Here is a 15467-nt window from a genome sequence, read left to right as displayed (position 1 = left end):
CCAACCGAGAATATTGGTATCGCAACTCCCATTGCATCACTGACTATCGAGTAAACAACCATTTTTTCCCCTTTCTTTTCTAGTCGTTTCGCGATAACGACGGCTAAAAACAGCGATTACGATACATCTTCGATTCGGATAACGAGCGAGCAATGGAAACTCTCGTCCAACGAAATTGGGACGACAGCTTGTAATCTAAGTTTACAGAATTCAGATTCTAACGAGCGAACTTTGATGGCTACTAAATTCCCTATACGTAGATGTCAGGCGTAGAAATGAATTCTGTGCCTTCATATTCGCACACTTATAACTCTAGTTTAAGAAATATTTAGTCGTCGTTTTGTTACGCTAAAGTGCCAACCTTCGAAGAAATGAAACACGCGGATTACATCGACATTGTCGGTTGTATTATTGTTAACGAAATATTAAGGTCAGTTTAGAAAAGCGCAGAATTAATTTCTACATGTATACTGTACTATATCGTAACGACCATCGGGTTGACAATATTATTATTATAGACGAGCTCGTTGCGCCTTTCTCCGATGGATGATCCGATTAACCGGTTTACGGCGATCAAAGGGAACGCGCCCCGGTAAAATGGGCTCCGTGTCTTCCGTTTCTTGATGGAGTAATGCGCGTTCGTTGTGTTTCAATTGGTTATTCGCGACCCACGCATAAATTGCGACGTTCTTCGTTTGTCCGTCGCGTCTTCCGTCGATCGAGCGCAGCTTCCTTGGCGAACGATGCGCGCTTCCGGAACCGCGACGACGGAGATCGAGAAGAGTGGATCGTAGGTGGATAAAGAACCAGGCGTCGGCGTCGCGAGAATATTTACTTGTCATTTTGTGACACTGAACATGATATGTATATGAGTTGGCCAAAGAGTTCGTTCGATTTTTGATGATGTTCGTCTCTGTGGAGTTCAGATGATTACTCGATGGGGACTTCTGCAAACGAGGAATCGTGAATTTGTACAAAAGATGAGGAAATATAGAACAAAATAGACGATAATAGTTTTTTGTTTAACATATCTACTGGCGATTACTCAAGGGATAAGCTTACACCTTTTGAATCACGAATCGTTGCACAAGAAGATAGTAACTTTTCTTATTAAAACATCTCTAGATCACGCATCTCTATCGAATCTTGGCGCCCAAGACGAAGGGCTTTAAATTTGCCTAGTAAATAGGTTAAGAAAAATCGCTGTTTATTTCCGCTTTAAGTCCGAACGAACTTCTTGGCCCAACTAATATAATATGAGACCATCGCGTACGTTGTCAAATAATACCAATGTTTTACATTATTTTATAATATCAAAGTAGTCGTCAACTATGAGGAATCTACGCGTAACAAAATTTTTTTGTCCTGACGACTCATCTTTGCTTGGAATCGCTGTTTTGGGGGTTGCACGATGGGGTGGTTCGTCGAGAACGAACGACCGCGACCCAACGGAAAAAGAAGGCTGTTTTTAACGCGCGTATACATATACGACGAGGCGCTTAAACGAGAGGCGGAGCTATGCCTTCGTAGGGGTCAGAGGGCACTACCAATCGCAGCCTCCTGATAACCACTCTCGCCGGCGGCTACTCTCGATGTACGGAGTCGTGCGCGCGCTGAAATGCTCTGCGTTCGTTGCGTGTCATGGCGCGAGCCTTGATTATGCGTTCTTTCGCTGATGACTGAATATCAAAAAAGTATTTATGGAAAAATATAGGGTGGAGAGTATTACAGTAGCGGGCGAGAGTCTTAGGCCGCCGTGTGCATAATATCGAATGTTGAAAATAATTCTGTGCCTTTCTATACTCGCTGTTTATTCAAAAAGAAAAACCGTGCAACTTTTAATATTCTCTCAGTCACACATTTTCCATTTACCATAGAAATGTAGAAGATGTAATGTAAATGGTCTAAGACTTGTACAGTACTGCATATTAACGGTATTTTATCATTTTATTATATCAAGTACCAGGCATTCTCACGAATTCCTTTAATCGAAAAGGTGGCTCAGCTTCGACCTCGTGAATTGGAGGAAAGATTTATCACCAGAATCAATCCAATCGTGTTTCCCGAGAGTAGAGCGTCGCAGCGAACGACGCGTCACGACTCTCGCATAATCGTTCGATTTATACTCGTCGCTTTTTCACGCGAAGGCAGCTTGGAACGGCTGGTTTCCGTTCCGGTGAATTCGTTTCGTCATTCATTGATTTCGTGCTACATGTAGCGAGCAGGACAGACTTCAAAAGTTAAACTCGTGTTTAAACCCTTCCAGACTTGAGGGAGTGAATAAGAAAATAGAATGTATACGATATCCAAGGAAAAAATGAATTCTTGTAATAAGACTACGTGCTATATTCAATTTAATAAGGCATCTTAATACACCGAGAACCTTGCACGTGATGATACTTACGTTTTTCACTCGAATTACTTTATGTATGTTTACCATAGCACTGTAGTTGCTTTACGGTGAGTATATATGAAGTAATTTAAGTGAAATATCCTTTAAACATTTGTGTATATTCACGCGTGCACGTATTATTTTAAACCGCTTACCTTATATCATTCAAATTACGCGCACTTTTCAGCCCGCCATCTAGCGGTAGAAAGGCCGAACTAATTTTCGGAGTTTGGTCAGGGCCTATCTCGGGAAAACGCTCAAGTTTGTCCTCGATAGTTTCTTTTTTCGCCGCTAGATGGCGGGCTTTTTACCGACATCGTCGATACATTACCATTCGTGTCGATACATTATCATTCGTGTCGATACATTACCATCATGCCGGTAAAAAAAATAGCGGAAATGGCGCCATCTAGCTGTGAGAAAAGGAACTATCGAGGACAAACATGAGCGTTTTCCTGATAGAGGCGCTGACCATACTCCGAAAATTAGTTCGGCCTTTCTATCGCTAGATGGCGGGTTAAAAAGTGCGCGTAATTTAAATTAGGTAAACATTAACAGTAATTTCTTCTGACATATTAATCTCGAAAACATTTTATTTTGAATATATATACACTGAAATTTCAATATCAACTGACAACAACAGAAACATTCTTAGTCCCTAAAAAATCGCGAAATCGACTAGATTACGTTATCAACATTATACAGTATTCTAGTAGTGTAATCATACAGCGTTCGCAACGATAAAATTACAAAGTCGAACACGTCTTCCATTACGGCATATTCGAAAGTTACTTCTTCAATTATAATACGCATTCCATATTTCCAATCGCGTTATGTATACAACAAAATAACATTTAAAGTCTATGCGTGCCAGACGCTCGTCGCTATAATATATTTCAATATGGCATTTTACACTATCTACGCATCGCGTTTCAGCGAAACGATAAAAACTCGAAGACCTTGAATCTGATTTACGTGTCGTCGATAATAATTCAAGTTCGCCAATGGTACACGTCAACCCTTTGTCTAATCTGACGCGCGTAAAGTGTTTAACATCCACGGTATCGATTCATTCGGGACTGTTCCCTTAGATTTCCTAAACATTTTACAATTATCGAATTTCGTCATTGTGTAAAAGGTAGGCGACAAAACGTTGCTCTCGTTTCCTTTCCTTCTTTGTTTCGACTAGTCGCAATGAATCATGACTTTGATGACATCACCTTGTCCAGATTTTGCAGCATCAAACGCTGCTACGGTCTCCTCGATTTTGTAATTTTGGGTTATCAGCGGTTTCACGTCTATTTTTCGAGAGGCCACTAGTTCCAGGGCGTCAGCGTAACTGCAAGACAAAAATTGCAATTTAAATCGTATCGGGTAATTAACACGTTCCTTGGCAATTGCAGGCCATTTGAAGTTTTGATGAAATTGATCGAAGATTGACACGTTATTCACACAGTATTTCACTACATCATTAACCCATGAGTAATTAATTTATTTTATTTCGTTCTATACTGCAGCGACGCCTCATTCTTTCGGTAGAAAAATATTTTCCGGAATTAAATTTGTCATGAAGTATATGTTTTCATTTATGGTACACGTGGCCTACAGGTCAAGTTTAACGTATACCATAAATCGTGGCGCGGAACGTGTTAACATTTAATTTTGATAACTGAATTTTATGAAGTAATGTTTTCAAGTAAAACAGACACAATTAACATTAGTAAAACTTACTCGTTCGCGTATCTGAAGACTCCTCTAATATCGACTTCCCTTACCAGGGCGTTGATCAATGGAATTTGGACTTCCGGTGCACCCATCCCTACCAAAACTGCCACTCCACCGGATTTGGTCGCCTGAAAACGAACAACACGTTGTACGAGACCTTGCAACAAACTTTAACACTTTATTTACCTATTTAGAAACAGTTTGCAATTTGAACAAGAATTTTCTATATTAACACGCGTTTACACAGACTGACATTATTTCTTCCATATTGTTACTATGGTAATAGTAACTGGTGATGAATAGTAAATGGTGATTCAATTTCTGAAACACTGTGCAAATAAAGGTAAAAAAATAAATAAGCAAATAAAGGTAAATAAAGTGTCAAGAGCCAAAAGTCGTCTCATCGATGCTGGATGCGATCCAAAACGAAGGAACTCACGAGAATTGCCAACCGAATGGACGACTGAGCCCCAGCAGCGTCGATCGATCTGTCAGGTTCTTCTCCGAAGAGATCGTGAATTTTCTTCACAACTTCCGGCTCCGTGTATTCCTCCTTCACCAATAACGTTGCGTCAGCACCCAGTTTCTCCGCGACGTCCAACCTGCTCTTCAGCCGATCTGGACAGTGAACACAGTGTCACAAAAGAGGAATAGTATGTTTCAGAAAAGAGCGAGCAATACGTTCAACACACCAATCATAACAACTTTGCTGGCACCCATAGCCCTGGCTACCAACAAGGTCACGAGACCGATGGGGCCTGAGCCCAAAATCAACACCTTCGAGCCGATACCGATGTTTGCGCGTTTGCAAGCATGGACACCGACAGACAGAGGCTCCAACAGTGCCCCTTCTTCCATCGTTACGTGATCCGGTAACCTGCGATCAATGAAATCCTTAGAATACGATACCCGAGGCTTTCAGGACGTCAGTTATTCGAGCAAGAGGACATCAAAGATAATCAAAGATAGAACTCGTTGAATCGAGATAATAGTCACGTACGTGCATTTGGATCGTTATCTTATTAGATTGTGTTGCAAATTGCCGAATAAATAACATTTCCCCCTTATCTTAACAGTCAATGACGCAAAGCCGCAGCGACGACGATAACCTTGTCGAACTTTTTAATATGTCGCGGTCAAACCATTGTATCTTTATGTTGGACTTCATTCTTATATATATAGATGGGTAACTATCGTCAGACTGCCGATTTTCTGCATTCGTAAAAAACGCATACGAAACGTACGGAGACAAATGTTTCGCGAATCGATATAATAATCAGACTGTGTATTTTTGTATATTTATGGAAAGCTTGAATGTCCAAGAAGTAGGGGTGTGCGGGATTCCCGAGAATATTCGGGATTCCCGAGAATATTCGGGATTCCCGAGAATATTCGGGATTCACGAGTTTATGCGGGATCCCGAGTTGATACGAGATTCCCGAGAATACACGAGATCCAGCATAAATCCGAGATTTCCGAGAATGTACGGGATCTCGAAAATGTTCGGGATTCCCGAAAATATCCGGGATTCACGAGTTTATGCGGGATCTCGAAAGTGTGCGGGATTCCCGAGAATATTCGGGATTCACGAGTTTATGCGGGATCCCGAGTTGATACGAGATTCCCAAGAATACACGAGATCCCGCGTAAATCCAGGATTTCCGAGAATGTACGGGATCTCGAAAATGTTCGGGATTCCCGAAAATATCCGGGATTCACGAGTTTATGCGGGATCCCGCATAAATCCGGGATTTCCGAGAATGTACGGGATCTCGAAAATATTCGGGATTCCCGACAATGTATGGGATATAGAATAATATCTGGGATTTCCGAAAGTGTTGTTATTCTTGAAATTTTCAGCAATCCGAATGTACGGGATTTCGAAATTCCGGGAATCCCGAAGATTTACGGGATCTCGAAATTCCGGGAATCCCGAAGATTTACGGGATCTCGAAATTCTCGTGAATCCCGAATGGTTTCGGGATTCTGGAATTCTCGGGATTCCATCCCGATCCCGGGAGGAATTCCCGTCCCAACCGGGATCCCGCACACCCCTAGCAAGAAGGTTACAGATTGCTACTGACTCAATCGTGGCTTACTTGTAGCAGAAATCGGCTGCGTGTTTGTAGTAACGTCTCAGATTGCCATGGACCGGCGGCGTGGCACAAAATACCATATCCTTGCACAAATTGTAACGTCCTTCCTTACAGAAGTGACACATGCGACAGGATACGCCAGGTTCGATGGCCACTCGATCGCCAACCTAATTCGAACATTTGTTGAGAAACGATCGGGAAGGAGCTTCGCCCAGTACTAGGTGAGACGTTTTAGCCAGCCTTCGTAAAGGGTTGACTGCTACACGCTCTCCACATACTCGATAGAATACGATGTTATCGTATTAATATAATATTGTTACATTTCAGGTTCATCATAATGAAACATTACTGTACAACAAGTGGAACAGAACGTTAACGAGAACAAAAGTAATCGAATACAATCTCTAATATACGAGAATAGTATATCGGTTCGTCTGCACATAATGGCATCTGGCTATCTAATGTCAGCTTGACAGGCGTTCGATCCGGAAGAGTGCTCGCAATAATATTATTATATTGTATTATATCAATATTATATTATTATAGTATACTAAGATATCACTGTCCGAAACTTTTATGGAAACTTAAGGATTAAAAGTGTGGTATTTTACTTGACCTTGGAATATGTTTCGAACAATAAGATATCAGACTGTATTAATATAATATTTAATAATAATATAATGCTTCTGAGATTGAACAAATTGTCCCGCAAGAGGATTCGTTCGAATTACCTTTAAATTCTTCACGCCTTTTCCTAGCTTGGCGACCACACCAGAGGCCTCATGGCCGATGATCATGGGTTTGCGCACCACGAAATCACCGATCCCACCCTTTACAAGATAATGCACGTCGGAACCGCAAATTCCAACGCAGCTCATTCTAAGGAGTACCTCTGAAAACGTAAAATTCAGATTTGATATTAAAAGGAACGTGTTTCAGCTAACTTTTCTGAATACAGGTCACAGCGATCTCGAGCAATGTAAAAGTGTAAATTGTAATTGTATGCGATGCAAATGCGTTTGAGATAGTTGATTTCTGAACTCGTTCGTATTATCCAACTTGTCTTCGATATCTTCTATTAGTCATACTGTTCGAACTTGAGAATCTTGAGGCTCTCAAGGTCTTTTGGTATCGAGTAGTGTTCAAGATGACTCAAATTGTACATCATAAATTCGAAGTAATTCAATCACTCTTGAGTAATTCAATCACACTTGATCGATCATCGTCGGATTTTTGTTAATCGGTTTTTTCAATCGATCGGATCGAAAGGATGATATAAAGAGAGATAAACAGAAGGAAAGCTATCTTATCGTTAATTAATGCTTGCATTGGAAAGCATCCTAATGGAAAGTGTATGTTATTTACGATTACATCGAATCTCGACTCACGTAACTCGATAACTCGATTACATAACCCGTCACGACTAATCTTAAATATGACTAGCACGCGGATTTTTATGCATTTATGGTAAATGGAAATATCAGACAAATTTTCACTCAAATTTCAATTCTGTGCCATTTTTCTAGTTATTAACTACGATGTTTTACAGAAGATAGTTTGAGAAACCCTGCGTTATACGTTCGTATGTTAGTTTTCGTTGCTTCGAAGAATGTATACGTTCGCACTCGATGCATAGACGTTTAAAAACAAAGCAACGCCAATTAATCATCCTATAGTTCTATAGTTTGTCGTCAAATGGTAGAGACGACACTTAATTGCAACAGTTCTCTAACGTTACACTCAAACTATCGTTTAGCTAAACACCTAATAAACGTACGAATGAATCTCTTCGGTCGAGGAAGAAAAGAAAATTGGCGAATAGATCGAATAGGAATAAACAAATCCAGAGCGACACTTACCATCGTCGTTAGGCTCCTCGATAGGAGTTTGTTCCTGAAATGAAAAATATAAGAACGTTTGATACGACAGAATTAGAGCGAGCAATCATTTATAATCTTAAAAATCAAGAATACCGATTACTTGAAACGTGATCTCCCCTAATATAATATTAATGGTAAATATTAATAAAAATTATTTTGGCATCGGGTGTTGGCTGGAGCCTCGCAAACGCCTGAGCCGACTCTGATGACCGCGCATATTGTTATTAGATTTGAACACCCTTGGGCAGTGTTCTGCAACCTTTTATCTTTCACGGCATAACAATGTTTTATCGATAATTTCGCGGCACACCACATGTAAAAGCTTGCAAATACATAAATTACAATAACACGTATATGTTTTCATTAAGTAAAAAACACAACAAAAGAGCTCTATGTACGTAGACATTTACTTTTATTTAAGTTTTATATATATGAAGCAGTTTCAATTGTACACCAACGCGAGAATAAAAATGTATAGTTACAGAACAACCAAAAAAAAAAATGTCCTCTACAAATTTAAATATAAAGTTTGTTGAGTGGTATTTACTTTTGCCCATTTAATCAAAGTTAATTAACTAAAGTGCGTCGCCACTCAGACACAAGGGTGTTGACGCTTAAGCATACATATACGAAAATTGGAAGAGTATACGACTTGGACAAATTTAAACTAACGCGGTGGTTAAAATGTTTTTTTATTCTCGTGAAAATCATCGCGGCACACCCAAGATCACCTCGCGGCACACAAGCGGTTACGGAGCTCCGGGCATGAAACTATATCGAAACTGTAAACACTTGGTAAACACTTGGTAAACACTTGGTATTCCTGAAGGGAGTGTTAAAAAGAAGATCGAAAGAAGTTATGCAGTTTCAAATTTCTTCTTTTAATTCTAAACTAGAGTTACGAATAAAAAAGAAAAATAATTTCTGTATGTAAGAAATCCCAAGTACAATTGTAACCTGTTAGAAGAACAACAACGAGTTGCGGGCTACTGAAATTCGCATGCATAGACGAGTTGTAATGACCATCGGGTTGAGAATTTAAATAGGTCGGTAATTTAACGTACCGAAATGTCCGATACATATTTTTAATTAAATTGTGAACCAAATTGTGTACCAAACGATCGAATGTATAGGCACAGAATTAATTTCCACGTCCAATTCGATTAACGCAGAGAGATTTCGAAGCACGTTACGAACCGCGTAATAGATTGACAGTTTCGTTTGAATTTGTTGGTATAGCGCAAGGTGAGCGGGAGGGCATCGCTGAACATCAACTTAGGCAATAGAAGGTAATGGAATGACATCGTTCAACACGTGAGTGTACTCTATTCGCTAATAATACGGAAGGGATTGAGCGTGCAGGTACTTAACTACCACAGTAATGAGCATACAGTGATAGAAATAGATGACCTTGATCCTCCAATGAACGCAAATGTTTCGTCTCTAGTTATCTGGTCTGTTCTCGTCTCGTCGCCATTCAAAAAGTTAATGTAGCTCACTTTCAATTAATAACGAAGAGACGAAGAAATTGAATCGAGTTTGAGCCGAAAGGTAATCTCACTCGTGCCGTCTTCGACAGATTGAGTGTCACGAGACTTTCTGTTGGGTCACATACCAAACGCTACAAATCCGAAGACTTACCACAAATAAACTCGGAACTTACGAATTCTCAAACTAAACACGAACAGGAATACGTCTGTTTATTTTAGTAGAGACGTATCATTCTCGTGAATATAATTAAAATTCCGCTATTTACTCGGATTATGCACTAATACCCAAGATAAGGAAAGAGATCCAAGACACTCGATCTGTTAAATTTATTTCTCATCGATGCCAAGTGCAATTATGCTCTGGCAATTATGCTCTGGCAATTATGCACTTGGCATTTTAGTTGTGCCAAAAATGCACAATTTTAAAGCTTGCCTCTACAGATAAACAATTCGAAACATTTTCGTAATTCATAATACCGAAGGAGGTGGAAATTGTACGATCCGTTTATTAACATTAATCGCTTATGTTCGTGTACAAGGTACACGTAAAAATTCGTACTGACCAAACGAATGTCATTGATGCCGTAAAGAATAGCGGTGAGATTGTCCTTGGCCATGATCGTAGGCGACGGTTGCGTTCGAACAAATGGAAGGAAACGAAATATTTCCCGAAAGAACACTGGGACCCGACTCGAAACTAAAGAAGGAGAACGCGCGCCGTCTATATATGAACACCCGCCGAGAACGGTTAGTTCTCGCTATCACCACGACGAGCTGCCTTATCACCCATAACCCATGGAAACCTTTCCTTCTTTCGTCGATCGACAAATGACGCTTCTCCTCGTCGATCTATACCGTAGGCCAGCGTTTCTCAAATTTCACCTCCTCGCCACGATGAAGATAAATGTTTCGGTGGTGGGCTAAAATCATAATTGAATTGTCATTTATTTTAGAATACTTCGCAATTATTTAAAACAAATATACTTACCGTTCACCGATTTCAATTTACGTGGCTATATTTTTTATGTTCAACGTTTCCGTACTTACCGATGTATGGAATTGATTCGATAATGGTAAAAAAGAAAATTTCATATAATCCACTACTTCGATTGAATGCAAATTAAATGAGAGTGAATGTTTAACGAGTATGATATTAGATTGTACCAATAGTTTCTCCCGTGACTTGCGCTCAGTTATTTTGTGCGGCAGTGTTTATACAGGGTGTCCCAAAAGTCGGGGAGGAGCCGGAAATGGAGGGTAGCTGAGACGATTCTGAACAACAATTTCCTTTGCAAAAATGTCGGATGGGGCTTCGTTGAGGAGATATTAAGAGAAAGGCCCCGACCAATCAGAGCGCGCGTAGACCGTTGGAGCGGCCGCGGTAGCGAAGGCTACGCGCTGGCGGCCGCGCTTGTACGCGAACAAGTGACACGACGTGCATCGAAGGACATTGACGCTGCCGCCTAGCGCGTAGCCTTCGCTACCGCGGCCGCTCCAACGGTCTACGCGCGCTCTGATTGGTCGGGGTTTTCTCTTAATATCTCCTTAACGAAGCCCCATCCGACATTTTTGCAGAGGAAATTGTTGTTCAGAATCGTCTCAGCTACCCCCCATTTCCGGCTCCTCCCCGACTTTTGGGACACCCTGTATAAATAGACAACCTGATTTCTTAGATGTTAATGTAACAATAATAGAGCAAATTCAAAAATTAATTTGTTTATCAAATCTCTTCCATCGCTTTACTTACAATCAAACTATTTATACCATATAATTTGTCCATTTGAACCAAATCACTTTTGTAAAAACATTTTTTTGATAGGTTGCGATTTAAACGAAACACCCTGTATATTACTGGAAGCTTTTCTGTTTCCAGGTCCTCCGTCCCACCCACCCCCAAGGTAGTCGTTAAGCCAGAATTGATCAAAGTTGAAAATGAAGACTTCAATTGCTCGACATCGATTCGGTTTAAAGTTCAGAGATCGCTGATCCATTGCGAAATGGACCACGTATGGAAACAGCGATGGAATAATATTTTTTATTTTCATGTCCAATTTGAAACGAACTAAACGTTATCTTATCTGCGCGACGCAAGTTTCCATGTATTGATAACGGGCGAAACTTCTCATCTAGATAAACAATTACGAGTAACGAATAAAAGATAAATATCTTGTCATTTGTTCGGTGAAGAATTGATGTCTGAATTACAGGATAATGTTAACTTTCACGTTGAACAAATAACATCTTATCTCAATAATTGTTCGCTAGAATTAAACGTTACGTATGAATACATACTATTACAGACGAGGACAGAAAAGGCACGTGCCCTTGGGCGACATGTTACATAGGTCCTTAAAAGTGAACAAATTTAATTTATTCTTTCCAATAGATCGTTATAGAGAACCATTTCTTGCTACATTTTTATCTTAATAATTAATATTAAACAATCTGTAAAGATAGTTCGTAATTAGCAAATAGTAGTAACGCGTATTCCATAATAACAAGTCTGGTGTATAAATATAAAACTGTCTTTATCATTTTTTATGCACGAAAGTCAGGTCAGAAATCACTGGCAAAGCTACGGAATCGATATTGTTTTATCACTTTTACAGTATGGCGCGAAAGGATGAACATAAACAAGCACATGAGTTTGTATGTATGAGCGCGTTGTCGTAATGCAAATAATACACGATCCGTATTAATTTTTCTTCTCAACATTTACAACACCCTCCGCTCTGAAATTCGTGATCTTCTATCCTTCTCTCAAACATCCCACTAATTCTTTTCCATCTTACTTGGTCTATTTCCTTGCGTTGTCTTGCTTAGTTTTCCTTGTTTAAGGTTAGATTGAAAAGCGACCTCTGACTGTATCTCGCCACTGTCCAAGTTATTTTTGTATGACAATATACGTACATTGTAGCTATGTACGCAATAAGCCGCTCAATAATGATACAAATACGTAACCAATCGCTATCATGCATTTGACAAGATCCCCTTCACTAAAGTAGTAAATCTGTCCAAAGGCTTACAATTAAGTAAAACTTACTTGACACTGTCCACATACACGAGAAGTTCCAGAACGAACTAGCCGTATAAGTCGAGAACTAACTGTATTTCTATACATATCAAAAGAGTTGCGAAACATTTGTATATATGCACAGAGGTAGGAAAAGAAACAATCAAACGCGTCAACGGATAAAGGTTTATTACCGTTTGTACCAATCGTTCGCATATTATAAATAATTTACGAGTAACAAATATTTCATTCCCACCCCCATATTCCCGTCGATTGCTTAATCGTATCCCTGTTCTCTCTTCTAACTCTGGTAACCGCGTTTGCTTCACCTTTCACAAGAGTTCTTTTTGATTGATCTTTCTTATCGCGTCTTTGTAAAGTTACTTTTACCCTTTGTTTAATAACTTCTGGAGCGATTGTAGCGGTCGTGGTATTACTGTACATACTTCTTGAATCGCTGAATTTACTACTTTCTTCGTACTCGTCTTCCGAATTGAACGTTTGTGATTTTACTGATTCTAGGTTATGTTTGACATTTAAATTGCACAACTTTGAGTTCTCTGTGCTTTCCGATGACTTATTTATATCGATGTTTCTAACACCTTCTTCTACGATTTGATTCTCCAAACTTTCCGAATCTTCAGCTTTATTTGTCTCTGATGCCGCTATAATTGGCCTGGATGTACACGAAAATTCATTTTTCATGGAGATTTCGAGTTGATGTTGTAGGTAACCAATTTCCTTTTCATCTACAGTTTTCTCTTCTTCGGTTTCCTCTGCTAGCTGATTGTCTTCCACATCTTCAGATTCGTCAATACCCATTTCCCTTAAAAGATCCTTTTCCATCTGTTTAGTCAGACCACTGGCCTTAATTTCTGCATCAATGCAATCCTCCCTCCTAAATAGAAATTATTGTTCATAAGTACACAGTGTTAGGTTTGGTATCTCTTGACATACTCTATTTAATTTTCATCACTTACGAAATATCTTGAAATGTTGGATATAACTCGCTTTCATAAGCGAAACGTCTTTTGAAGAAATCGCGAATGCAATTCACATCTCTGTCGAAATACATTTTAGCGTCGACGTGCTCAGTGGAAATCATCTGCGGAAAGTCGATTAAAATTACTTTCCCGCTATTTGTCATCATGATATTAAATTCGTTGAAATCGCCGTGGATGACTCCATGATTTCCGAGTTTTACAATTAAATTCATTAACTCATCATAAAGTGATTCAACGTTTTCCACTTCGTATACGCCGCACCTAGAACGAAATATTACTTCATAAAATAAGTATAATTCGTTTAAAATTTACAGACATTTTGAATTTTGCTTACAGAGGTCCACCTTCAACCAGCTCCATAACAACACAATGTCTGTTAAGATCAATTGGCTTTGGCACTGGAAATCCTCTATCGAAAAGTGCTTTCATATAAGCAAACTCTCTTGTAGCAGATATTCTTGATAAATATAACCATGATGCAGACTTCCTATGCCCATGATAGTCTCTTTTACCTTTAATGTTTCTGAAACATGTTCTTCCTAACCTGTGTAGCTTTAAGCAAACTGGATTTCCTTGTTCATCAGCAACTACATAAATGTTAGATTCTTTTCCCACACCTATTTGATTACCAAATGAGGACAAGGTACCTCTCTGAGCCAAGACCTTTAAAGCTAAATAATCATAACCAGCATTTGTCAATCGATAACCATCATCTAAAAAGTGATGATAAATAAGTCAATATCATTTTTGAATATAAAATAAAAATTCAGTTCTTTAAACACTGGAAATCTGATAGCAACTAACAATGTTTCCCACGTTCATAGCTGAGAAGTCTATGCTTGCACAGTTCCTTCATTAACTTATGAACACCTCCATAACGTAAATTTGCTATCTGAGCAGCTAATGATGCAGGAACAAGTTCATGATTCTTCATTCCCATCTCGATCTGAAATATCAAATATTAACATAATAAACTATTTAGCAGACAAACATGTAATTTTCATTAATCATTAGCTCAACAAAATCGTTTGATTGCTAACCAAATAACTTCGATATATATCAATGTAATACGAATATAACTTAGACATGCACCAACTCATTTATTAACGAAAATTATACATTTTTGTACATAAAAAAAAAGGTAAGCAAGAGCAACATATATTGAAAACATTTGGAACAAAATCAATATAACCACAAATTATCACAAATGCTTACAGCTGTTAAAACACGGAAATCATCCCGTGATAAATATCGTAAAATTGTGACGTTTAATTTTCCCATATTTGTTTCACGTTTGTTTTACACATTAAAGTCTTGCACACGATAAATATCTCAAACATCAAGTTCCATTTACTTTTCTGACATGTATTCGCACATGTATAATATAACAACAGAGCTTCTTAGTATTTTTGTAGAGGCGAAACTCTGATGATGTTCAAATCCTGATTCTGAAGCTGAATTCGAAATCTAACTGAAGTCGAAAATTCGAGCATTCGAAAAGCGCACGTTTCGGAATAAAATCATAACAAAATGATCATTATTATCATGTAATTCACACTCCTGTGACATTAGTTTAATGTTTGGATTAATAATTTACAAATAAACAAAATTTTTATTCAAATCGATATCCATCTAGTGGTAGAGAGCCCGAACTATTTTTCGGAGTTTAGTCAGCGCCTCTATCGGGAAAACGCTCAAATTTGTCGTCAATAGTTCCTTTTTTCACCGCTAGATGGCGCTTTTGCGTGGTAATTTACCGACATGATGGTAACGTACCGACAGCTGTCGGTAAATTACCACGAAAAGGCGCCATCTAGCGGTGGAAAAAGGAACTATCGAGGACAAACTTGAGCGTTTTCCCGATAGA

The 15467-nt window shown here is 39.0% G+C and overlaps 2 protein-coding genes across 2 annotated transcripts; both read right to left on the bottom strand.

Moving 5' to 3' along the window:
* Positions 1-2967: 2967 nt before the first annotated feature.
* Positions 2968-10344, bottom strand: LOC128875797 (sorbitol dehydrogenase-like). The gene is made up of 8 exons (XM_054121684.1): positions 10147-10344; positions 8073-8106; positions 6945-7105; positions 6217-6380; positions 4810-4994; positions 4557-4735; positions 4124-4245; positions 2968-3731 (listed from the first exon to the last, which is right to left on the bottom strand). Exons 1-8 carry the CDS (start codon positions 10198-10200, stop codon positions 3578-3580), a joined length of 1053 nt encoding a protein of 350 aa, XP_053977659.1. The 5' UTR covers positions 10201-10344; the 3' UTR covers positions 2968-3577.
* Positions 10146-15010, bottom strand: LOC128875794 (uncharacterized). The gene is made up of 6 exons (XM_054121681.1): positions 14816-15010; positions 14405-14546; positions 13935-14313; positions 13577-13861; positions 12627-13494; positions 10146-10503 (listed from the first exon to the last, which is right to left on the bottom strand). The coding sequence occupies exons 1-5, from the start codon at positions 14879-14881 to the stop codon at positions 12843-12845; spliced, it is 1524 nt and encodes a 507-aa protein (XP_053977656.1). The 5' UTR covers positions 14882-15010; the 3' UTR covers positions 10146-10503; positions 12627-12842.
* Positions 15011-15467: the final 457 nt, after the last annotated feature.

This window comes from Hylaeus volcanicus, chromosome 4 (genome assembly GCF_026283585.1).
Source record: "Hylaeus volcanicus isolate JK05 chromosome 4, UHH_iyHylVolc1.0_haploid, whole genome shotgun sequence".
Lineage (NCBI taxonomy): Eukaryota > Metazoa > Arthropoda > Insecta > Hymenoptera > Colletidae > Hylaeus > Hylaeus volcanicus.
This window is presented reverse-complemented; position numbering and strand designations above follow the sequence as displayed.